This window comes from Amblyomma maculatum, chromosome 11, assembly GCF_055883805.1.
Source record: "Amblyomma maculatum isolate TAMU_Amacu chromosome 11, ASM5588380v1, whole genome shotgun sequence".
In the NCBI taxonomy this organism is placed as follows: domain Eukaryota; kingdom Metazoa; phylum Arthropoda; class Arachnida; order Ixodida; family Ixodidae; genus Amblyomma; species Amblyomma maculatum.
Window position 1 is genome coordinate 151,149,228 of NC_139354.1, and position 26,428 is coordinate 151,175,655.

Below are 26,428 nucleotides of genomic sequence, written 5' to 3' on the forward strand. Positions count from 1 at the left end.
TGCCTTCGCAGCTTGACAGTGTCCAGGAAACTCTTACAAGCAGCAGCAGACGAGTGGTGAAGGAAATCTCCAAATCTGTCATATATACAGCAGTCACATTCAATAACAAAACATTAAATACACATGGAAATTCACAATAAGCTTTAAAGTAAATGGCACAACGAGAAAAACAGTTAAATGCGCAGTTTTTAAGGGAAAAATGTCAACTGGGCAAACATCCAGCAATCTACAAACAGAAGCATAAAATCACACTTCAACAAAATATTTGTGCAGCTCGGCTTTTGTGTATCCTATTGTATTTTGATAAGTGTTTAAAACTTGGGGCAGGTTGTAAGATAGCATTTGTAATTTATAATCAGTGCGAAAACGTGGTACATTCCATGCATTAGTACTTCTTGTGTGCATGTTAGCATGATGCGTCTCCAAAGATGCTAACGAAGAATAATATTCGGCAACGGATGCCTTCGAAAAATAGATGATTTGTAGTAACCTATAATTATACAATTGATCAACACGGATAATGTTATGGGCGTGGAATGCATATTTGGAGGTAGTCGCATAATCAACATTAGCTATTATTCGAATAATTTTCTTTTGCAATACGAGAAGCTTATTTATGTTTGCCTTGGTCACTGTGGCCGACACTAAACTACAGTAGTTAAGGTGAGAAAAAATAATGCGTAATATACTTGTAGTTTAGACTTCATAGGTAGAGTTGCACGACATCGCGAGAGGGCCCCACAAGCAGAAGAGATTTTTTGCAGATATGTTCAACGTGAGCATTCCAGTTTAAATGAGATGAAAAATATACACCAAGGGATTTATGTTCCTCAACAATTTCTATTTGTTGGTTTTCAAACTTCAGTACACAGTTTGATGTTGTCGGCTTATTTCTTGAGCGAAATATTACAGCCTTCGGCTTTTTAGGATTTATCTATTGTCAGGCATGCGAACAGAAGAGAACAAGGAAGTGCAAAAAGAGGCTCTCCGGTATAGAAGTGAAAGAAGAGGAAGCTCACTATATTTTGGTTAGCACATCAGGCTAAGGGGCAGAACCACTTTGTAAATAAACCTTAACAGTGTGGTGGAAGGTGCTGAAAGATCACCACGGATTCCTCTCTACCTCGTTCGAGCCGACGACTTGCTGGGCTCCCCCCTTTGACACCCACAATGATTCAAGACGGCGATGCACGACAGCCAGGTCCAGCGGCACCCGCATGGCAGCATTACCATGAGCCGCGGACCTTTTCTGGCAAGACTGGCGAAGACGTGGACGACTGGCTCACCAATTACCAGCGGGTGAGCAAGTACAATCGCTGGGATGCCACTGTAATGCTGGCAAATGTTGTTTTTTTCTTGGACTCCACAGCCCTGACATGGTTTGAGAACCATGAAGCGTCCTTAACGAGCTGGGAGCGTTTTGAAGTGGAGATTCGAAATTGTTTTGTGGGTACCACGGCAAAACGGAAATGCGCTGAGCAGACTTTATTCCAGCGAGCCCAAGGGCCTGGTGAAACATGCACAATGTACATAGAAGAGGTCCTAAAACTCTGCAAAGCGGTGAATCCGAGCATGTCTGATGAAGACAGAGTTGGCCACCTCTTAAAGAGCATCGCGGTGGACGTATATAACTTTTTAATTACAAAAGAAAACTTAGATTCTCTCACGGCCGTGATCAAGCACTGTCGTGCGTTCGAAACTTTAAAGCTGCGTCGCATAACCCCGAAATTCGGCCGTCTGCCTAACGTGACGACTGTTGCAAGCGTGGATTCTCACGAGCATTCACATGAGCCTCCGCATTTGGCCGACATGATTCGCCAAATTGTCCGTGATGAGCTCTCCCGCCATCAAGATGTGAACCGCAGTGCAATCCCCTGTGATAGCTGCTCTCAGCAGGCAGCTCCCATCCAGCGCTCTTCTTGGCGTTCTACCGCTCCTCCTCCCGTCCGTGACCACCGAAACGACTCATATGGCCCTGCTCCCCCAGCTCGTACCCACTACAGGGCGCCACCTCCTCCGCAACAACCCCAGCGGCTGGACTTTGCTGATCGTTTCGATCCTGTTACCGAGGACTATTATTTGGACCGTGCTCGTGAACCACCCGTCTGTTACCGCTGTGGTATGCTTGGCCACATATCCAGATTCTGCCGCCGCCGGAACCCGCCACCACGCTACCAGCGCCAATGGTGGACTCGCCGTTCTACTGTGAGTCCAGAAGTCCTTGACCCGACCTATCCCCCTCCTTCAGGCTCCTACCGCTACGTACCACCACGCAACGACTCACCAGTTTCTGATCGCAGCCTGACTCCTCCTACCCAGCACCTCCACCACACTGTTAAGGTTTATTTACAAAGTGGTTCTGCCCCTTAGCCTGGTGTGCTAACCAAGATATAGTCAGCTTCCTCTTCTTTCACTTCTATTCCGGAGAGCCTCTTTTTGCACTTCCTTGTTCTCTTCTGTTCGCATGCCTGACATTTCATCATTTATTCATCATTGACCACCTAGATAATCTATCCAGTAGGTCGTTACCTTTCGCTATTACATCAATGAGATTACGGCCTGAAAGAAGTAATGTGCTATCATCGGCGTAAATTACAAAATGAATAGAAGGATCTATAGTTACAATGTCATTTATATAGGTATTAAACAAAAGGGGTCCAAGTACGCTTCCTTGCGGGACACCACAGCTAATAGGTAAAGGGGATGAAAGTTCATTATCTACAGATACTGACTGGCTTCTGTTTTGGAGGTAATCTTCAAGCAGTCTGAGTGGTTTACCACGGATTCCGTACATTTGAAGTTTATAAACGAGAATCGCATGATTTAAGCACTCAAATGCCTTACTAAAATCAAGGAAAAGACCCACCGTATACAAGTTGTCATTAATATTGTTTAAGATAATTTCTTTCATTGCTAATAAGGCTGTTTCTGTTGATTTGCCTGTTCTGAAATCAAACTGCGACTCAGATATTACCTTATGTTTATCAAAAAACTTCGTTATTCTTGAAGAGATAACCTTTTCCAGTCCCTTAGAAAACACGGGGAGCACCGAAATCGCCCTATAGTTTCCTGGTAAGTTTCGGTCGTCCCCTTTATAAATGACTGACACTTTTGCAGTTTTCATTCCGTTTGGAAAAACCCCGGATTCAAGTGCCAGATTATAGATATGAGAAAGCATGGGAGAAATTATAGATATGACATTTTTCAATGGTGTCATCTGCATGGCGTTTATATCTACGGCTTTGCTATTACTAATTCCCATATACACGTTATAAACTTCACTTGCATCAGTTGGCTCGAAGAATATAGTTTCGCTAACCTGACTAGGATAATCGGCGATAAGGGTGCCTGTTGGATCTTGAGATGAAGTAACACTATTAAGAAAATGTTTGTTGAAGTGTTGTGCGAGTCTCTCCCCTTACTTCGTTTCCACTGACAAGCATCGTTTTCGTAGCATGCGACCAAGGCGACCAACACGGCGACCAAGGACATCAATTAAAGCTTTCCAGGTATTATCAGGTCTACTTGAACTGACGTTAGAAAAGAGCCGCTGATAATAGATATTTTTAGCTTTCCGTAGCTCCGCGTTCAATTCCTTCCTTAACTTTTTGAAAGAAAGCAGCGCATCTTCTGTGCGTGTTCGAAGGAACATTTGATACCGGCAATTTTTGTCCTTTATCATTTTGAACAATTGTTTTGTAACCCATGGTTTTCTTATTTTTTTTGGGAGGGATGTGTACTTCCAGCGGAAAGTGCTTCGAATAAAGACGAAGGAAATGGTGAAAAAATAGGTCGTACGCATCATTGACGCTCGTTTTCTGCAACACACAAGACCAGTCAAAGTTCCTAATATCGTGCTTAAAAGCTTCCAATGAGGTATCGTTGATGCACACGTATGGACTGTTTCACAATGTTTCGCTTAACATGCTCATTCCGAAAAACGACAAATACCGGACAGTGATCTCTTACATCAGAAGCAATTGTACCGCAAGAGAGTACACTGGTTTCAATATCCGTAATTAATTAATCAAGTGCAGTCGCACTAGTGCACGTGACACGTGTTGGTGTTTCTATTAAGTTTACAAAACCGCAGGACGTAAGTTTCATGTTAAAATCCACTTTTATCCAAAGTGGATTTTCCAAATACCACTTCTAAATCCAAAGTACCACTTTTATGTCCTTGAGACTTTATTGATGTGGATTTAATGCGCTTGTATACACTAGCTGAGACCCTTTCTTAGTTTTGTAAATATTTATTCCCTTCAAACTCCCGTCGCTAATACTGCTGTCGCTATTATTTATTTATTTTGCTGAGTTGATGGTTTCAAAAACTGGGCAGCAGATTAATTAGAGCCTTGGTTTTGGGCTTGTTGGGAAGAATGCACACCAATAAGCGGCAGCGTGAATAGACACGGATGAACAAACGACAGGACTGGCGCTGTAACAGGGTCTCAGAGACGCTACGCAGACGTTGTGAAGGCTAACCAGCGCTACGAAGTCGTCGAACAAGCGCGGACAGCGTTTGGTCAGCGCTGCTTGGACAGCTGATGAAACGATGTCGCGCTTTGTCAATTTCGATTGCGCGTTATCAAAGGGGAGCGAGCCTTTCTTGGAAAGAGGATGGTACATCCAAAGTAGGTGATTATATTTAAAACTGATTAACAGATATAGAAACTGCTCAGAAATTGTTGTTGGCGGTTCCCACGTGAAGTTGAGCCCTCCGGATTGGGATTTATAAAGAGCAATAACTTCAGAAATGGCACTGTCAACAGAGTCAAGAGAGCAGTTTTTAAGGACAATGATAAGTCCTCCACAAACTGAAATATGCTCAAACCTCTAGTATCTGGAAGTTTCTCACAAATACGTTTGTCCATTTCAGCCAGGAAAATGTCACACAGAATTGGAGCGACTTATGCATATGCTATTCGTTTGCACTAAGTACTGACCGCTGAACTCGATAACAGTCGAATCTAGATAGAATGCCAGGAGCCGGATGAAGTCATCGCTTGTAGTACCGGAGCCATTCTAGAACAGCAGGTCTCCGGAGTGAAGTATGGCCTCGCGAACAGCGGTGAAAAAGGTCGTTGTGAAGGACAGAGCAGAACAGGTCTTCTACATCAATAGTGAATCCGATGGTAGCATCCTTCATGCATTCTTGCTGACGCTGAAGTACTTCCGATGAGCTCCTTACGAGGAAAGGGTCATCAACCGTCAGGCTGTTCAAGTAGCGCAGTAAGAAGGATCCCACTTGTGCTTGCCAAGTGCCTTTCTCCGAGACAATCGTCCTCAGGGGGCAGTCAGGCTTAGGCGTTTTTCCTGTAAAGATAACTGCCAGAAAAGCACATACTGCTTTTGCGATCCGTGCTTTTACGTTCTGAAGATGGAAATTCGTCAGAAACCCTAGTACCGAAGCTTTCTGTTTCTTGTGCGCGAATTTGGTCAACCTGAAATTCTTTTCTAACGCTGCCGCAGCTTTCTGCTTGAAGAGTTTGTGCGGGTGAGTGGTAAACCCCCTTTCTTTGCCGCTTTGTAGAACCACAAGGGTATCTTTCTTAAGGCGTTTGGCAATAGTTAAGATGGGAGGCTTAGTTTGTACTTCTACAATGACACTCACCTTCTCTTGATCCAGAACGCGTTTTGCCACTTCTCTCACCATCCCTAGTAGGCGGTACGTGTTAGAAGCCGGCTGGAAGTTGAATTTAGGCCCTTCTTGTACAATCTCCAGGTCTCCATCAGCCTTTTCAAGAACTGTAACGTTGGCCACAGGACACAGTCTGACTTCTGCTGGCCGGGAAACTCAGACGGGCATGGTGCCAGAGAAAGTCGGTCTCCTTGGCCACCAGCTTCTTGTAGTCCTCAAAGGAACGACATGGTCCGGAAAAATCAGGCCTCGTTTGGATGTTTGCCCTCAACCAGTCTTGAAGCAAACGTACTTGCCTACAGCGCTCCGGTTTCAAAATCTTGCTAATACGCTTTGTATGGCCCCATGATGGTTCTAACACGCCCAACACAGCTCGGACTTCAAAAGAGACGATTCTTCTTTTGAGGCAGAAGAACGGAATCATTTCCTGGCATGTGGAAACAGCAATTAAGTTCACGCAGGTTATGGCAGCGTCTTGCTTGCTCAGGGGGAATAGAAAAAAGCCCAGTGTAGAAGAAAATGGCTTTTACTTGTTCCTGAGAATACATACTAATAAGCGGCAGTGCGAATATACATCGACGAACGCATTAATAATAATAATAATAATAATAATAATAATAATAATAATAATAATAATAATAATAATAATAATAATAATAATAATAATAATAATAATAATAATAATAATAATGTTTATTGCCACTTTGTAGATGATACAATATGGTTCAGGGCCGTCATAAGCCAACAAGAGGCTTGAGGGAATGGGCCCGGCAGTTACGGTCAAGACTACAAAAAAGGCAGTAGATATAGCAACGCTTCTCGTTACACCCGAGCGAGAGCAAAAAAAAACAAAAAGGTGGAAAAAAACAGGTTAACAGCATGAGTATTGAGAAATTCAACTCTAAACCCAGAGTAGACGTCAATATAAAAATAAATTAATTACCCAATATATTTTTAAGCATAACTTCACTCTGACAAAAGAATAAAAAATATCAACCGAGGGCTTTCAGATACATCTTTAGGCTACGCATTGAAGTTAGCTCAAAAATTTCATCCGGTAACTCATTAAAGATTTCAGGTACATAAGCACAGCGCCTTGCTTTCCCGTATCTAGTTACACTCCGTGGTATATAATAACGTAATGTTTTCCTTAACTTCCGTTCAGGAGTATTAATAATTAAAGTCAGAATTCCAAAAATACCGGTGAACAACGGTCTGCACAAAAAGAATGAAATGACGGAAGGCGTAGGAACAGAAAGACGTCCGTGCCGGATGGTATGTGACAATTGTATGCAATGCTCTTCAACATGTTTTTTAATATACTATCAATACGGCAATGCCAGCGTGAAGGACATGGCCCAAATGTAGTTATGCCGTATCTGAGAACACTGTACGTGAGTGCATGAATTATATTTTTTTTTTACTGACATCGGCGCCAAAGACTTCATATTGAAGAGTAACCACGTAACTTTCCGTAGCTTAGCACACAGATATGCCAAGTGGCCATGCCAAGATAAGCTGCTGTCAAAAACAACACCGAGATATTTGATCGAGTTAACATATTCTATTGGCTTGCAACAACAGGGGAGGGAATCATGATCATGCAAGAATACTTGTCTATCTATAAGTAGTGTCTTTAAAGAATATCTGAAACATATCTTTTTCGTTTTGTTTATGTTCACCGAGATTGCGTTATCGGAAAACCATTTCATGACATAATTTATGTTTTCCTGCAACATATTCACTGTCGTCTCGTTGTTTGTATGCTTCGTGAAGAGAACTGTGTCGTCAGCGTGCTGAAAAATCAAGCACTTGGATGTTACTGACCTCAGATCAATTATAAATATATTAAAGAGCAATGGAGATAGAATGGATCCCTGTGGTACACCCGCTTTTACAGGGAGCTTTCCACTGTATTCCATTTGGCTGTTAATTCTGACTACTTGTGAACGTCCGCATAAGAAATTCTTTAAAACAGCATAAAAAGGACCTCGAAAGCCCAGAAGGTACAGGTTTTCTAATAAAATAGTATGATTAACCGTATCAAAGGCTTTCTTAACGTCTAGGAAGAGCGCACAGCTAAACGTATTTTCATCGAAAGCAGCGTACAACTGATCAGCAAATTCCTCAAGCAATAATGTAGTACCTCTTCCCTTAATGAACCCATATTGAAGGGTTGAAATGGTACCGAATTTGTCTAAGAAGGAAGTCATACATTCAAATAGGAATTTCTCTAGTATCTGTGATAAAATCGGCAGGATAGAAATCAGTCTGTAGTTGTCGATAGCATTCTTTTGTCCTGCCTTGAACAGCGGTTTTACGATAGCAGTTTTCAAATCTTCAGCTATTACAGCGTTTTCCAAAAACCCATTAATTAAGAAAAGCAGTATGTCCGAGACAGCGGGAAAATTCCGCTGTATCAGTGCAGCCGATATATCATCTATTCCGGCGGGCTTGTTTTGTCGGAAGCTAAACACTAGCCTGGCAAGATCCTCCTTTGATAGCCTTGGAAGATACGCGGAAGCTGATGAAGAATGTTTTAGAGTACATTTAAAGCTTTGCCGTGTTGCTGCCATTTCGGCCGCTAGCGTAAAATACTTATTGAAATCGTCACCTTTCGACACAAGTTCGTCTACCAAAACGTCCCAACAAGACAGGTTCCCATCGTTTCCCCGAAGGTGTTTAATCAGAGACCACATTTTTGCAGGATTTTTATAAGATAGTTGGAACTGCTGCTGAAAGTACTGCCGTCGTGCGGATCGAATAAGTGCTACAACCCTGTTTCTGGCGGTTCTGTATTCAGAACGAAGGTCATTGTTAATAGGAGCACGTTTAGAGCGTTTCCAAAGCCAATCTCGACTTGCGATTGCCCGCATGATTTTAGAATTTAACCAGTTGTGATTCCGCCTTTTCTTACCCACTAACTTGCGAGTACACGTTTATTTCAGCTGGTCAAGTTTATTACACAACTTTGTGTAAACTAACTGCACCGGTTCGCCTTCAATTAAGAGTGCCCAGCTAAAGGACCCTATCAGCTTATTCAGTCTTCTTTCATCTGTAATTGTGACAGTTAGCATATTAGCATCCCTGCTACTTGATGCAGTGGTTCCAGGCAGCTTATATTTTGGCGAAAAACGACAGGCAGTGAAATAATGATCTGCTAACCTCTGTGAAATAAGACATGCGGACCAGGTGTGATGCAGTGCACGAACAGCGATGTGATCAAGGCAAGACCTCACCAGTCGACCGTTCATGAGATCTTAACGCGTAGGGGCATTGATCATGTTTTCTATTCCAAATGCCGAAAGAGACGACAGGTAATCAGAAACAGGAATCTTAGTTGGGTATAAAATGTCTATGTTCAGGTCCCCTGCCACGCAGAACAAGTTATCTGCTTTGTGTTTCAGAAGTGTCTCTTCGAGTTCAATGACAAATCGTGTTATGCTAGCACATGGTGGTCTATACACAGCCAATAATGTAAGGGACACATGCAATAGATCTATCTTTAAGGCTAAACATTCCGCATGTGCAAACGAGATGTCGACAACAGAAACATCGTACTTTTGGTTCACAAAGACAGCAATGCCTCCACCACGGCGCACTGCGCGTGTGACAAACCTACACGATAACCATTCACGGTGAACAAATGTAAACAGGATTCCGGTGAATTGATCTCGGTGACAACAAATATGTCCACAAAACCTACCAATTCCTCTGCGAACATCTTGAATTGTTCCCAATAATTGCGAAGACTACGAATATTGAAGTTAACCAACGTGAATTCCTGACCTGTATTTCGGCCAAGGTTTGCCCTAAAAGCAGCAAAGTCTGTAAACTCTAGTGGATTTGTGAAGGATCCGTGATTCATTTTATCTTATCGATATCGGAGTCACAAGTAACTCGAATGAGAGCTGCGGTTTCGTCTTTCTTTGCGAAGATTTTGCCGCCTCTAACCCAAACAAAGTTGTAGTGTTCTTTCTTGCCTTTAGTCCTTGCTAGCCAAAACAACCTCCTGTTGCCCTCTGTCAAATTTTCATTGAAGTATAGCTGGTCCGATGATTCCGCATCAGAAAGGCTCTGGAGCTTGCCCCTCGCTGCGAACCAGCGTTCTCGAACAGCAACAGAAGAAAATCGCACCAAAATAGGAGGCGATGATTTCTTGCTTGGAAGACGGTGGACAGCCACCACTTCCCCATTACCAGGCTTTTGCAGTTCAAGTTTCTCGGCCAGCTCGTCAAGGAACTTAATCAGATTTTCACCTCTCTCCATTTCCAAGCCATGAATTTCCATGTTAGCGTTCCTGCTATGCTGCTCGGAGTCGTGAAGCCCTTTCTGCAGTCGCTAATCAAAGATTCCTGAGCGAGCACCTTTTCCTGCAGTTGGCATATTTCTTCATTACGAGCAGAGGCTTCTTCCTTATCAGCTTTAAGTTGTTCGGCCACTGCGTCATACTTGGCAGAAAGGAAGCTTACCGATTCTTCCACATCATGAACCGTTGTACAAAGCTGAGTGAATTCTTCTTTTAGTAGAAGCAAAGAATCAACTTTTGCGTGAAGCTCTGGCATGCATTCGACATTTCGTTTAATGTCTTTAATCTCTGCCATAAGCGCTGCAAGTACGTCAGAGCTGTCCGCTGATTGTGTCAGCAGCTGCGAATCTGAGCCACTGCGTTCTTTGCTAGTACGGCAGGGTTTGCACACCCAAACGTCTCTTTTTTGCGGGCCCATCGTACTGAACATATTTGGAGCGATACCTGAGCAGTTATGCCCCAAATGATACGGCTCTTTACAGTCCATGCATCTCATAAAACGGCCGTCATCCGGCAATGTATTCTGACAGACACTCCTCGCCCTTATCCATATCAATGCAGAAATAACACTCAGCAGTCGGTGGCATGAAAAAAAGAAATTAACAAAGGAACCTCTTAAAAACACAGGGGTATCAGCGTTCGTTAGGCGGTGGGCGCGATCACCGGACGAAGCAGTTGCAGTTCCCGAAGTCCCGCCGCAGCACCGATACCGCTGCCGACTTGTGGAAAAGGACGAGCAGGGGCGGAGCAGGTAACTTTTCCGTTGGGAGCTAGCAGCGCACAGCTCTCACGCACACCAACGTAAACCAGGGTGACCGGCGTGCAGGACAACTCTCAAAGAATGAAGCGGTGGGCGCGCTCACCGGACGAAGCAGTTGCAGTTCCCGAAGTCCCACCGCAGCACCGATACCACTGCCGACTGTAATAATAATAACTTATTGCCACAACACATTGGGATACATACAGACTCGGGCCTGTCAAAGCCAAGAGGAGGCTTGCAGGACTAGGCCCGGCAAAATCGGCGGGGGAAAGTAAAAGCAATAAAATATCAGGGTGTACACACACACACTTAAATACAAATACTAAGGAAGAGACATTGTATAAAAGAGAAAAAAAAATTGAACTTGTAAGTTTCCTGCATCATTTAGAATTAAAACTTCACAGATTTGAGCATTTGTTTTACGGTGGCTTTACAAGTAGCGGACAACACCTGATCAGGAAGCATATTGAATATTATAGGGACATACACACATCGTCCTGCTGTGCCGTATCTAGTCGCGTGTCTGGCGACCGTGTAGCGTTGACAATTCCGTAGTGTTCTGGCAGAAACTGCTCTCGTCTTGAATCAGGATTCCAACAGTGCCGAAGAATAACAGCTTGTTTATATAAACTTCAAAGGACGGAAGACCAAGAAAATCAAACAGGTTTACTTGAGGGGGAAAGGAATGCTCACAAGCGGCACTTTTTAACATATATTTTAAAAGAGCGTCTACCCGATCATGCCACCTTTGCGAAGAGTGTGCAGACTGTGATGCCATATCTTATAACACTGTATGCAAGTGCATGCGTGATTGTCTTTTTTGCCGATAAAGAAAGGAAAGATTTAACTGTAAACAGTAACCATGCCGTTCTACGTAATCTGCCACAAACGTAAGCCATGTGACTATGCCATGAGAGATCGCTATCAAAGTAAATCCCTAGATATTTTATACAATCAACATTTTCAACAGGAGTACAATGGCAGTCTTTATCATTGTGCGAGTGCAAAAAAAACCGATTCACACAGTACAATTGTCTTCAATGGGTGTCTAAAACAGACCAGTTTAGTCTTTTGTTGGTTTACCAAAAGATCATTCATGGAAAACAAGTTCATTGCGATACAGATATTGTCTTGCATAAAGCAACAGCACTTTTGTAGAAAATATGCTTCGTAAGTAAAACCGTATCGTCGGCGTACTGAAAGACCAAGGCAGTTGTAACTGCTGACGCGAAGTCATTGATAAATAAATTGAAAAGCAATGGTGATAGGATAGACCCTTGAGGAACCCCAGCCCCCCAACATCTGACGGCTGCTAACAGCTGTGGTGGAATCAAGGGCTACGGCTTGCGAGCGATCTTCTAAATAATTTCTAAATAAATAATATCAATAATAATATTTATAAAATAATAATAATAATAATAATAATAATAATAATAATAATAATAATAATAATAATTTTATTATTATTATTATTATTAGAAGATTGTGCCTATTGAAACTCCTGAGAAGAAAACCGCCAAATGTATCATAATTTTACGCACAATGTATTGCTAGCCTTTCCCTGTGAAATATTCTTTACAGAATATTGCATACAAAACCAAACTGGGGTAATAATTTCTGCTTTCATCTCTCTATTTAGCCACTTCTCTATTTAGCCCTCACTTAAGCATCATTTCTAAAGTATTTCTTTCAGACTGTATCTGTTGTTTTGATAATTTCTTAATCTTTTTTCACCCTAACCAACATAGATTTCTGAAAGGCTTACCTTGTGACAGGTATCTAACTTTCTGCACTAAAGACTTAAGAACCAGTATCAAACTTAACATTATGATTGACGCTATTGTCTTCGATTTTGAGAAGGCCTTAGATAAAGTTGCCCCCACCCGACGCTTCCTAAAACTCTCGTGCCAAATCATAACTAATCTGTTTATAATTGGATTTGCAGCTTTTTCACTAAAAGAGAACAGAGCGTTCACGATAACAGAAATTCATTTACTTATTCAATTGATATATCTATAGTAATCCAGGACATCATCCTTGGGCCCCTTTTTGTGATATATGTAAGCGATTTGCATATTAATATTTCTTCTACCTTCGTTGCTTGCATAAGACTGCTTCATCTATCGCCCTATAAATAACAAATTTGACCTTGTGATTCTTCAGTCTGACATCCAGCGCGTAGTAACGGGGTAGATCGTGGTTGGTGTCCTTGAATGTAAAGAAAACATCCGTTTTATCATTCCATCGACGTCATTCCCAAACATTTTCGAGCTACCTTATTGTCTATAAGGAAATAAGTTCAGTGATAACTTGCAAATATTTAGGCAATCACTTAACAGGTGATCTAAGATGTTCTACTCACGTAACTCACGCCACCATTTCCGCCGGCCCTTACGATAAGCATCTCCATCAATGAAGTCTCGCGCATATTTAAAACGTATTCATCCCGAACTAGAATACGCTTTCGCTATTTGGGACTCTTATTGCAATACCCTTTCTGATACTCCCGAAACACAAAAAATCGCACCGTTCGATTCATCTTTCTTTCCCCGTTATTATAACGTTTGTACCTCTGAATTAATGATCACTGCTAACCTGCCAACCATATCTAACCGCCGAAAGATGAAGAGATGGATGACTATCCTTTCCTGAACCCCTTTATCCATCCCGCCCACCACATCTCTGACTGCGCAAACAAAAGGAAGGCTGTCTACCCGCCCCTTGCCAGGACAACAGCTGCATATTTGTAATCCTGCTTTGTTCAGTCAGCAATAGATTGGAATGACCTGCCAATTGCCGTCGTGGACCAAACCAATCCATAATCACGAGATCATTCATCGAGACTTTTGTCTGTTCAATGTGCCACTCTCTTTCATTTATTACCCCATCCATGAGGCGTTTGAGGTATACGTAAGTAGCTAAATAAATAAATGAATAGGTTGACATTTCGTCTCTTAAAGTGGAACGCCTAGAAATCGTCAGGACGATATCGGGACTAAAGCATAATCAATGCAACAAATTGCGCAACTCATGCAGCATACAGTTAATTCAAGATAACAGTCTCTGCTTGTGCTAATAGGTGAATTTGCCATTTAAAACCGAAATAATGAAGTTTCCTGCCAGTCGTTGCAGAGAGAGCATATCTCTAAAACATTTCTCCTCCCATTGTAGATGAACTGCCCTCGAGGTTTCATCGCGCCACATTGGAATCATTGTACAAAAGCGCGAGATGTGCTTTTTCTCATTTATGTCATATATGAAGCTTGCAGAGCCGCTCCGCTTCGACCAATCAGTGAGACCCATCTGCTTACCGAAGAAGCCGATGACCCTTGCCGGGAGGCCGGTGCTTGCAGCCGGATGGGGATACACCAACCCGAGTAAGCAACAAGTGAGCTTTCATACAACTTCACACTTTTTACCTGAAGGAAGGAACAGAGATTCATTAAATTAAATTTGGATTAAGTAGGTTTTAGATGACACCGCAGAATTGAAAGCAGATCAATATAGACCTCCCTCATTGTCAAATAATTATATACGGCATCATGAGGTCGCACCTTTCCTTCTTGCGGTTGCCGAAACGTAGTAAAATGTATTTGCATAACAAATGAAAATGCAGATACAGTAATATTGACACGTAGAACTAGTGAATAACGACATACTTATTCATATATATGTGACACGTATATATGTGATACGTAACACACAATAAGGATGTCCATCCGAATGCTGGATGTCCAAAGAGGGATCCACCTGAGGATGTTCACCATAGGATGTACTCGGTTCCCTTTAGGCATTGAGTTCGAGAAAGAAATGTTATTTTAAAGAATTCTAGCTTACAGACTTTACAACTGTCCTTGTGTTTTGGCTTCCGAAAACGGAAATCTGAAGTGTAGTTCGTTTCCACTCACGCCTATGGTAATGTGTTAACGATTAAACAGCTGTGCAGTTACCGTTAAGTGTCCACCACACATTATATCTCCTGGTCTCTTCCTGCAAGATGGAATGCCAACCATGTTGCATGGTAAATACTCCAACTGGTGTCAATGGAATAAAACTACAAAATCTAATATCTGGATTGTCGAAACCTCTGATCACGAGGAATACGAACGAAGTTACTACCACGCCTATCATCCTTCAACTATCATGTAGAGGCGGTCAATGTTTTCATTACTGAATAACAGAAATGTTGAAACGCTCTCACGCCAAACAAGGTATTCCGCTTTCTTTTAAGGAAGCAGTTTTGTTTTATACTCGCATGAACGTTAGCCAGGGAATAACAAGCGGTGGAAACATTTAGTTTTAAGTCTGCCAGGCGCTAACGGTATCCCAACTGATACAGTGTTTTTTGAGCCATCTGGTGAATTTCAAGTAGTGAGCACGTTTATGGGCCTACGCAATAGCAGGATACTTGATATCGGTAACATAGAGATGAAGCCAGTAACGTGCGTCTTACCATTCATAGCTTCTCCAATGGTTCATATATTTAATTTATCACTTTTATCTGGTGAGTTCCCGGATGGCATAAAAACCGCGCGGGTGTCTGTGATTTATGAAGGCTGCGACCGTAACCTGCCGTCTAATTATTGGCCGATTTCTGTGCTTCCTGTATTTTCGAAGGGGTTGGAAAAGCTGATCTCTGTTCGTATGAGAAAGCTAATTGACAAGAAAGCTATTTTAACAGATTCTCAGTTTAACTCTAAGTTTATAATCCAGCAAGAACTAAAGCTGCTATATTTCGCGCAAAAAAATAAAATTGTTCCGCCATGCTACTTGTTTTGCGATATGAAAATCAAAACGTAGAAATAGTGAACACACATAAAACCCTTGCCTCATATTTCTCCTGCCATCTACAGTGAAACAACCATCAGTTTCTGTTGATATTTTTGCTTGCCAATGGTGGCGCTGAAATTCATTTTCTCGCGGCCTCTATTGCCCTCCTGCTTGGTCTGTATTGACTGCCGAAAGTTCTAAATATAAATAAATAAAAATAGACCACCTGTGTAAAAAGCCTCCGGCTATTACTGGAATAATGTTGCGTTGTCGAATGATGCTTCCTAAATTTGCTAAACTCCAAATATATCATGCTTTGTTTCTTTCTCATTTAAATTATTTCACGTTAATTTCGGCTATGACATATTGTAAAGAAGAAGTTCCAATCAGGCGGACAGATCGCCGAGAAAGAGGAAGTGCCTTTTGCGGACAAGCTGTCTACAAGCTGAGCCACCCCCGCTCCGGTCTTACTCGCTACCAGTGCCCACTACCAGAGCCTGGATCCCCGCTTAACACTTGGGGGAGGTCGCGGGATTTCTCTTCTACTTTCTCGCCCTGGAGCTCCGCAGCCGCCTAATTCCAAACGCAATGACTGACTCCAGCACCAACACCACCGGCCCCGCTACCTCGGCCTCTTCGGCCTCATCAATTCCATGCTCCGGGGTGCTTCGACAGCGGGACCCGCCGTTCTTCAGCGGTACCGACGACCAGGACGTGGAGGACTGGCTTTCGTCGTATGAGTGTGTAAGCACCCACAATAAGTGGGACGACGTCTTGAAACTTAACAACGTTATCTTCTACCTTACGCAAGTCGCAAATCTGTGGTTCACAAATCACGAGGCTGACATTCAAACTTGGGCCTCGTTCAAATCTCGCTTTCTGGATGTCTTCGGTCGCCCTGCGGTCCGCAAGCTTCGCGCTGAACACCGTTTGCGCGAGCGGGTGCAGCAGACAGGCGAAACCTTCAAAAGTTACATCGAAGACGTTTTAGATTTGTGCCATCATGTAAATGCATCGATGACTGAAGCTCAGAAGATTCGCCACATCATGATGGGCATCCATGAAGGCGTATTCAACATCCTCATGGCCAAAGAGCCCCGCACTGTAAGTGATGTTGTCACGATGTGTCAAAGCTACGAAGAACTTCGTCGTCAACGCATCGTCCCTCGACAACCGGAAGGCACGATTGCGGCTATGTCTGATGGCGCTGTCAGCTCTGCACTTATCCAGGAAATCAAAGACTTCGTACGGGAAGAAGTTGCCCGGCAATTATCATTAATTTCAAACGTTCCGCAATTCAGCTGACACCTCGCTTCAAACATACGTCAGGTTATTCAGGAACAAGTTGCCGAAGCACTTCCGCCCTCTCTACAACCACCTATTCATGCCGCTCCACTGACAGCTCCGCTTATTCATGCCGACGCTGTCCCGACGCCCGGGCCCAGTCCACTGTCTTATGCTGAAGTTACCGCAAGACCACCCCCTCCTGCGCCTTTTCCATCGTACGGTTCGCCTCAGCGGGCATTTTTCACTCAGCGTCGTGCGCCACCTATTCTACGCCCTTGGCGCACAGCTGACAATCGGCCGATTTGCTTTGCATGTGGCCTCCATGGCCATGTTGCACGCATGTGCCGCCGTCGCTCGGCACCGTACGCTTTCTATCAGAGCCCGGTCAACTACGCGCAGCCACCGTCCCCTCTCCGTGCGCCCCCTCAGCCCTCCTCTCACTTTGACCACTTCTCGCATGACAACCGCTCAACCTCTCCGCGCCGTCGCTCTCCGTCGCCGATGCGCCGCCGTTGTACCTCGCCAATGCCGGAAAACCACTAGACGCAGTTCCGCAGGCAAGAACTGCGCATTCGTCGAACAGTGAAAGTCCTGCTTTGCCACCGAACAATTTAATAGAAGTTACCATTGAAAATGTTTGTACTCTTGCGCTTGTAGATACCGGTGCTGCTGTGTCGGTTATGGACGTTAGACTGTGCCGCTTGTTACGAAAAGTTGTTCTGCCATATTCTGGGGTTTCATTGCACACCGCCACTGCTCAGCACATCGAACCGATCGGTACCTGCACGGCTCGAGTCACCATTCAGAACGTTCTCTACGTCATCAGTTTTATCGTTCTCCGTGACTGCTCTCATGACATTATTTTAGGATGGGACTTCTTGTGTCGCAATCGCGCCGTAATTCATTGCGCTCGTGCCGAAGTAGAGTTTTTTCCGCTGTGCACCGCACCGACTGCCGCTAACGCTCTTGGGGAAGCCAAATGCCACGTTGCGGATGCTACTGATATCCCGCCTTCATCTGCTGCGATTGTGCCTATAAACTGTCCCTCTCTTCAAGACTGTACAGTGCTCTTCACCCCATCTTCCCTCTTCGTATCGCGACGCTGTCTTCCCCTGCCCTGCGCCGTCCTTAGTGTAAGAAGCGGACGCACCGAACTAGCCATTACTAACGATTCGTTCTATCCACTCACGTTGCAAAGTGGCGAGTGCGTTGGGCATGCTGAGCCTGTTCGGTCAGAAAATTTTGTGACCGTCCCACTGGTTTTCTCCACCTGTGTCGACACAATATCCCACAACGTCAGTGCCCTTAGCCAACCTCGTTCCTCGTCTGCTTCACCGCCTCTGGCTGCCTTCGACAAAGCCATCGACAGTGCTCTCGCTCCAGATCAACGCGCCAAGCTCCTCGACTTACTGAACCGATTTCGAGCTTCCTTTGACATCCAGCAGGTATCCTTGGGTAGTACGTCAACTGTTTCCCATCACACCTATGCTGGTACGCACGCCCCATTACGCCAACGCCCTTATCGTGTATCAGCCTCAGAGCGCCGCATTATTGATGAGCAAGTCGACGAGATGCTCAGTAGGGGTGTAATTCAGCCTTCCAGTAGCCCTTGGGCGTCCCCGGTCGTTTTAGTCAAGAAGAAAGACGGGTCTATTCGGTTCTGTGTGGACTACCGACGCCTTAATGCGATCACACGAAAGGACGTCTATTCGCTACCACGCATAGACGACGCGCTGGACAGTTTGCATGGAGCGGAATTTTTCTCTTCAATCGATTTACGTTCTGGCTACTGGCAAGTTCCGATGGCTGAAGACGACCGCCCCAAGACAGCTTTTGTCACTCCCGACGGGCTCTATGAGTTCAATGTCATGCCATTTGGCCTCTGTAATGCGCCCGCCACATTTGAACGCATGATGGACAATATTCTCCGCGGTTTGAAGTGGCACAAATGTCTCTGCTACTTGGATGATATTGTTGTATTTTCATCCGACTTCACGACCCACCTAACTCGCCTTGAAACTGTCCTGCAATGCCTTAGCAACGCCGGTCTACAGCTCAATCTGAAAAAGTGCCATTTCGCCGCTCGCCAACTCACTATTTTAGGGCATTTAGTGTCCAAAGATGGCATCCTTCCAGATCCATCTAAACTTCGCGCTGTCGCTGAGTTCTCGAAGCCAACATCTATCAAGCAATTACACAGCTTTATAGGCTTATGCTCCTATTTTAGGCGTTTCGTTCGGAACTTTGCGACCATCATTGCCCCTCTGACGCGACTTCTCAGCGCTCACAAAGATCTTTCTGCCTGGTCCCCGGCTTGCGATGCTGCTTTTACGAAATTGCGCACGATACTTAACTCACCCCCCGTATTGCGCCATTTTGACCCGGCTGCTCCTACTGAAGTGCACACCGATGCCAGCGACGTCGGCCTCGGCGCTGTTCTTGCCCAACGAAAACCCGGTGTTGATGAATACGTTGTGGCGTACGCAAGTCGAACTTTGACCAAAGCCGAGACCAACTACTCGGTGACAGAAAAGGAATGCTTGGCCATTGTTTGGGCACTTCAGAAATTTCGGCCATACTTGTATGGGCGCCCATTCGATGTTGTTACAGGCCACCACGCTTTGTGTTGGTTGTCTGCACTAAAAGACCCCACTGGCCGTCTCGCCCGCTGGTCGCTTAGACTACAAGAGTATGATATCCGAGTCATCTATCGTACAGGGCGTAAGCACTCCGACGCAGACGCTTTATCTCGCTCGCCAGTGTCGCCTGACGCTCCGTTGTCCCCTGCCTCCAGCTCCGCCTTGTCTTCCTTGTCCATCGACGACATGCCATCAGAACAGCGCAAGGATCCGTGGCTTACATTACTAATCGATCTTCTTACGAACTCGTCACTTTCACCGGCTCCTCGCGCCCTTCGTCGTCAAGTGCAGCATTTCGCCCTTCGTGACCGTCTTCTCTATCGACGCAGTTATATGCCAGATGGCCGTAAGTGGCTGCTCGTCGTACCTCGCCACCTGCGTAGTGATATATGCGCTTCTTGCCATAATGATCCGCAGTGTGGTCATTTGGGTGTATTTAAGACTTATGAACGGTTGCGACAGCAGTTTTACTGGCGCGGTATGTACACCTTCGTCAACAAGTATGTGCGTTCATGCATCGACTGCCAGCGTCGCAAGCCTTCTCCTCTCCATCAGCCGGCTCCGCTACAGCATCTTCCGTGCCCGTACCGACCATTCGATCGTGTTGGCATCGATTTGTATGGACCCCTGCCATATACACCTGCAGGGAATCGTTGGATCATCGTGGCCGTCGATCACCTTACTCGCTATGCGGAGACAGCAGCACTTCAGGATGCCACCGGACCCAACATCGCGCCCTTTCTTCTTCATCATCTTATTCTGCGGCACGGGGCCCCTCGTGAACTTCTAAGTGATCGAGGAAAGTCTTTCCTATCCGAGGTTGTCGAAGCGTTCCTACGCGAATGTCAGACCATCCACCGGACAGCCAGCGCGTACCACCCTCAAACCAATGGCCTCACAGAGCGCTTCAACCGCACGCTGGGTGACATGATGTCCAAGTACATCGCCTCCGACCACTCCGATTGGGACAAGATTCTCCCATTTGTAACCTATGCCTATAACACTGCCGTTCAAGCAACTACCGGATTCTCACCATTTTTTCTGCTGTACGGGCGTGAACCTTCGTCTCCACTCGACACCATCCTCCCCTACCGTCCTGATATGTCAGAGTACACATCACTTTCAGCAGCTGCCAGGCACGCTGAAGAATGTCGCAGGCTGGCTCGCTCGCTTACTTCGGACGAGTAAGCCCAGAAGAAAGCGCACAGCGACAGCAGCCACCCTCTGCATCAATTCTCTCCCGGTGCTCACGTATGGCTTTGGGTCCCATCGACACCACCAGGTCTTACCAGCAAGTTTACTGCCAAATACCACGGACCATATGTAGTGCTCCAACAGACGTCTCCCGTCAATTACCTTGTTGAACCGCTAGCCGCTTCCACCGACCTTCGTCGCCGTTGGCGTGAGATTGTTCACGTGGACCGTTTGAAACCCTATTACGATCCCGCTATCCTTCCGTCTCCTTGAGTCGCCAGGATGGCTCCTCTTTTCTGCGGGGGCAAGATTGTAAAGAGGAAGTTCCAATTAGGCGGACAGATCGCCGAGAAAGAGGAAGTGCCTTTTGCGGACAAGCTGTCTACAAGCTGAGCCACCCCCGCTCCGGTCTTACTCGCTACAACTGCCCACTACCAGTGCCTGGATCCCCGCTTAACAATATATTACACAACAATCTCAAATTACATATAATTGGATAGCTTATGTCGAGTATTATTGCACAGAACTAATAATATGGGTTAATTTTTTATCGCCATAGACACAGTTCGCCACAATACACCAGATTTAGCCTAATTCAGAGCAAGATACTGTAATCCTGACGGAGCTTTCTTGATAGTGGGGTACAATTATACACAACATAAGCTATTCAAAGATATATAACTTTAACATTTAGCATGGCACTAAAGGTTTATTGCAATTACCAATTTAGCGTTAATAAGGAACACCCATTATTATTTCTGTGCAATAGAACTCGGCATAAGCTATCCAAAGATGTATAAATTCACTTTGTAGCATAACATATATATTTATTTGCAATTAACAAATAAACAATAATTATATACACCCACTAGTAGATCTGTGCAATGATACTTAACATATGCTATCAAGTGATATATTGTCACGTAGTAGTGACGAGGTCGACGACACAAATGAAGGGGTCGATAATTGCACTAAAGAAACTCTTTATTTGGGCTGACTTGCGCCCGCAAAAGAACTAAGCAACTCGGCGGCGGCGATAGAAACAAACGTGCTCGTCGATCGTCGAACAAAGAATGCTCGTCACACTCGGCAACGCTCAATTTAAAGGCTGCACAGAACAATCTAGATAACGTCGCAAACAGCTACCAGCACGGGCTGGAACATTGTGGAAAGACACCCGAGTGGCCGGAACCTTCCAGACAGATCTCGGTGCGGCTTGCGCTACGACAAAACTGATAAAGGTGTGACTCGCGACATCGAGCAGTAACAAACAAAGATTACAGAACTGATACGCGGTCCAGAATCAGAGTGATAAGCCTGTATGCCGGCGGCTGTTAAAAAACAACAAATACTGTTTTGCAGGTTTCGCGGCATTACTCCCCCCTTAAAAAAACATCGCCTCGATGTTTCAAAACAAAGAAACTTAAACATAAACACTGCAAAGTTTAAACACCACAGATTCTTTAACGCGCGTAATATGGCTTCATTCGTACAACATGTACAATTTCTGGGCGTGCGCGTCGCCGTTGTGATGCTGATGTTCCGTCGGGAATGACTTCATAGTCCAGGGGTCCGACGCGGCGAAGGATTTTATATGGCCCAAAGTATCGACGCAACAACTTTTCACTTAATCCGCGACGGCGAATTGGTGTCCAAACCCACACTTGGTCTCCTGGATTGTACTCTGCGTGGCGTCGTCGTAAATTGTATCGTCGGCTGTCGGTGCGCTGTTGGTCTTTAATACGCAGCCGTGCGAGTCGTCGGGCTTCCTCTGCACGCTGCAGGTAGGCGGCGACGTCAAGGTTGTCCTCGCTGGTTACGTGCGGCAGCATTGCGTCGAGCGTCGTCGTTGGCTCCCTGCCGTACACAAGCTTAAACGGGGTCGCTCTGGTCGTCTCCTGGACTGCCGTGTTATACGCGAAGATCACGTACGGCAAGATGGCGTCCCAGGTCTTGTGTTCAGCGTCGACGTACATAGCGATCATGTCCGCGATCGTTTTGTTCAGGCGCTCCGTAAGGCCATTGGTCTGGGGATGGTACGCAGTTGTTCGTCGATGGCTTGTGTGACTGTATTCCAGGATGGCTTGCGTCAACTCTGCCGTAAACGCCGTTCCCCTGTCCGTGATGAGCACTTCTGGGGCGCCGTGTCGCAAGAGAATTTGTTCGACAAAAAATTTGGCGACTTCTGCCGCGGTACCATTTGGTAGTGCTCTTGCTTCGGCGTAACGGGTAAGGTAGTCAGTGGCCACGATGATCCACTTGTTACCCATAGACGAAGATGGAAAGGGGCCGAGGAGATCCATCCCAATTTGTTGAAAGGGCAGGATTGGGGGCGGAATCGGGTTTAGTAGTCCTGCTGGTCTGTTCGGCGGCGTCTTGCGTCGTTGGCACTCACGACACGTCTTCACGTAGTGGGCAACTTCGGCAGGCAGTCGCGGCCAGTAATACTTCTCCTGGATTCGACGCAACGTGCGCGCAAATCCGAGGTGGCCTGCTGTTGGCTCATCGTGCAACGCCTGCAGAATTTCTTGCCGAAGGGTTTTAGGCACTACGAGAAGCTGCGCGGTCTTGTTAGGTGCGAAGTTCTTCTTCACGAGGAGGCCATTGCTTAACGTGAAGGATGATAAATGTCGTCTGAACACACCAGGAGGGGAAGCGGTCTTTCCTTCCAAGTAATCGGCTAGCGCTTTCAGCTCAGGGTCTGATCGCTGTTGTTCTGCGAAACTGTTGGCGCTTACCGGTCCCAAAAAGGCGTCATCGTCATCGTCCTTCGGGGGAGAATCGACGGGAGCGCGGGATAAGCAGTCTGCGTCGGAATGCTTCCGGCCCGACTTATAGACTACAGTCATGTCAAATTCTTGAAGTCGTAGGCTCCATCTGGCAAGGCGGCCGGAAGGATCTTTCAAATTAGCCAGCCAGCAGAGCGCGTGATGGTCGCTTACCACCTTGAATGGTCGGCCGTATAGGTATGGACGAAACTTAGAAGTAGCCCAGATGATCGCAAGGCACTCCTTCTCGGTCGTCGAGTAATTGACTTCGGCTTTTGTGAGAGACCTGCTAGCGTAGGCGATTACTTTTTCCTGTCCGGCAGTCTTCTGGACGAGAATGGCTCCTAGGCCTACACTGCTCGCGTCGGTGTGAATTTCGGTCTCGGCGTTTTCATCAAAGTGGCCAAGTACAGGAGGGCATTGCAGGCGGCGCTTAAGTTCGTTGAAGGCTTCTCCTTGCGGCGCTTCCCATTTAAAAGGTACGTCAGCCTTTGTAAGCTGCGTCAACGGTTCGGCGATCCGCGAAAAGTTTCTGACAAATCGTCGATAATAAGCGCACAGCCCAAGGAATCGGCGCACAGCTTTCTTGTCGGCAGGCGGTGGGAATTGTGCGATTGCAGCTGTTTTCTCCGGGTCTGGGCGAATACCGTCCTTGCTAACGATGTGACCTAGGAACCGGAGTTCTTCGTAGGCGAAGTGACACTTCTCTGCTTTTAGCGTTAGTCCCGATGACTTGATGGCTTCCAGCACTGTCTGTAGTCGTTTTAGGTGGTCTTCAAAGTTTGACGAGAAGACAACAACGTCGTCCAAATACACCAAACAAATTTGCCACTTCAAGCCTGCCAGGACTGTGTCCATTACTCGTTGAAACGTGGCTGGTGCGGAGCAGAGCCCAAATGGCATCACCTTGAACTCATAAAGGCCGTCCGGTGTGATGAATGCGGTCTTTTCGCGATCTCTTTCGTCGACCTCAATTTGCCAATATCCGCTCTTCAGGTCCATCGATGAGAAGTACCTTGCATTGCAGAGCCGGTCGAGAGTGTCGTCGATGCGGGGAAGCGGGTAGACATCCTTCTTCGTTATGCTATTCAAGCAGCGATAATCAACGCAGAAGCGAAGTGTGCTGTCTTTCTTCTTGACCAAAACGACTGGTGCCGCCCAGGGGCTGTTCGATGGCTGGATTACGTCATCACGCAGCATTTCCTCAACTTGATCGCGAATGGCCTGGCGTTCTCGCGGCGATACACGATAAGGGCTTTGGCGCAGAGGTCGGGCGTGTTCGTCCGTGATTATGCGATGCTTGGCCAGTGGTGTTTGTCGTACCTTCGATGACGATGAGAAGCACTCCCCGTAGTTTCGAAGCAGACTGAGAATCTGGTCTTTCCTGTTGTGGGTCAATGCCGGGTTGATGTCAAATGTGGGCTGACGGAATAGGCCCGGTGCGTCTTCCAGCGTTTGGTCGTGGAGGGAGAATACATCTTTGAGGTCGGCTAATTCGTCGAGAAAAGCGATCGTCGTGCCCTTGTTGAGATGCCGGTACTCTTCGGTGAAGTTTGTTACCAGCACCTGAGCTTGACCTCTCCGGAATTTCGCGATGCCTCTTGCGATGCCGACACCTCGTTCTAAGAGCAATTGGATATTTCCTTCGACGATGCCTTCAGCGGTTTCAATGTTTGCGCTACCTACGCAGACTGCGATGCTTGATCGGGGCGGGACGGTCAATTCTTCATCGAGGACGTTTAGAGCGATGTGTTGCATCGACGTCGTCGTAGCAGGAATGGCTTTGTCTGCAGAGAGCTTGATGAGCTTGGATCGCAGGTCGATGATAGCCCTATGTTCATTTAGGAAGTCTATACCTAAAATCACGTCGCGGGAGCACTGCTGCAAGACCACAAAGCTGGTGGGGTAAGTACGCCCATTTACGGTTATTCTTGCAGTGCATCGTCCCGATGGAGTAATCAGGTTGCCACCTGCGGTGCGAATCAGCGGGCCATTCCAAGCGGTGGTAACTTTTCTGAGCTGAGAGGCTAACGGTCCACTAATGACTGAATAGTCAGCTCCGGTGTCTACTAGGGCAGTGACTCTGCGACCGTCGATATCAACTTCAAGGTCACTTGTTCGCGTCCTCGCATTGCACGTGGGCCTTAGTGTCCGATCTCGGCTTCGTCGTTTCTTCAGGTCATGGCCGGGGCATACCGTTGTTACTTCGCTGGGCGGCGGTGTCTGCTTGCACTCTGGTCGTGTTGTCGGCGATGTCGTCGTGTGGAGCGGCGATGAAATGGTTGCGTCGTTAGTGGTCGTCGGCGGCGGATGATCTTCTTCTTTTCGCCGTTGAGCAACCTTACCTCCAAAGGTTGCTGCCTTTAGTTTCCCCTACGGGGGCTTGGGGACCTTCCGCGCACACTACCATCATAGTTACGTCCTGGCGACGCAAAGCGGGCCCTGTACGGCGATGGAGACCTGAATCGACGGCTTGGTGGCGCAATCTCACCGCTACGCAGATAGTTGTCGATTTCTTGCGGTCGTTCACCTGGGCGTGGTCGTGGAGCGTCGACTGCAAATCCGCGGAGACCGATTCGTCGGTACGGGCAGTGCCGCAGAATGTGGCCGGCCTCACCGCAGTGGAAGCATAATGGGCGGTTGTTCGCTGTCCTCCATGCGTCGCACTTCCTGGGGCTTGTTGGTCGTTGGTAGGCTTGGCGGGCGGGAGCCAAGGGACGGTTTTCAGGAACAGGCCGGTAGCGGCGAGGGCTCGGAAAGTCATCACGTCGGGGCGGAGGGCGACGTAATGCACCAGCGTAGTTCATCGCTGTTGCCTCTTGTGCTGGAAAAGTCGCAGCCGTCGCTTCAGGAACGCCCAGCGCCTGCTGGACTTCTTCACGGACGACGTCCGCGAGTGTCGCCACCTGGGGTTGTTGCGATGATGGCTGCATTCTGCGGAGCTCTTCTCGCACGATCTCCCGGATGATGTCCCGAAGGTTCTCTCCGCTTGCAGATGCGCTGGGGTAGTGGCATGAGTAGTCTGGTTGAAGTGGTCGCTCGTAGTGGCGCATCCGGGTG

The 26,428-nt window shown here is 46.4% G+C and overlaps 1 protein-coding gene across 1 annotated transcript in view; it reads left to right on the plus strand.

Moving 5' to 3' along the window:
* The window catches only part of LOC146175186 (epithelial serine protease-like), a 102,084-nt gene that overhangs the window by 28,452 nt on the left and 47,204 nt on the right, over nt 1-26,428 (plus strand). The window contains exon 5 of the mRNA XM_084585547.1: nt 13,973-14,087. Within this exon, the coding sequence (XP_084441673.1) occupies nt 13,973-14,087 (115 nt within the window). The remainder of the gene's footprint in view (nt 1-13,972; nt 14,088-26,428) is intronic.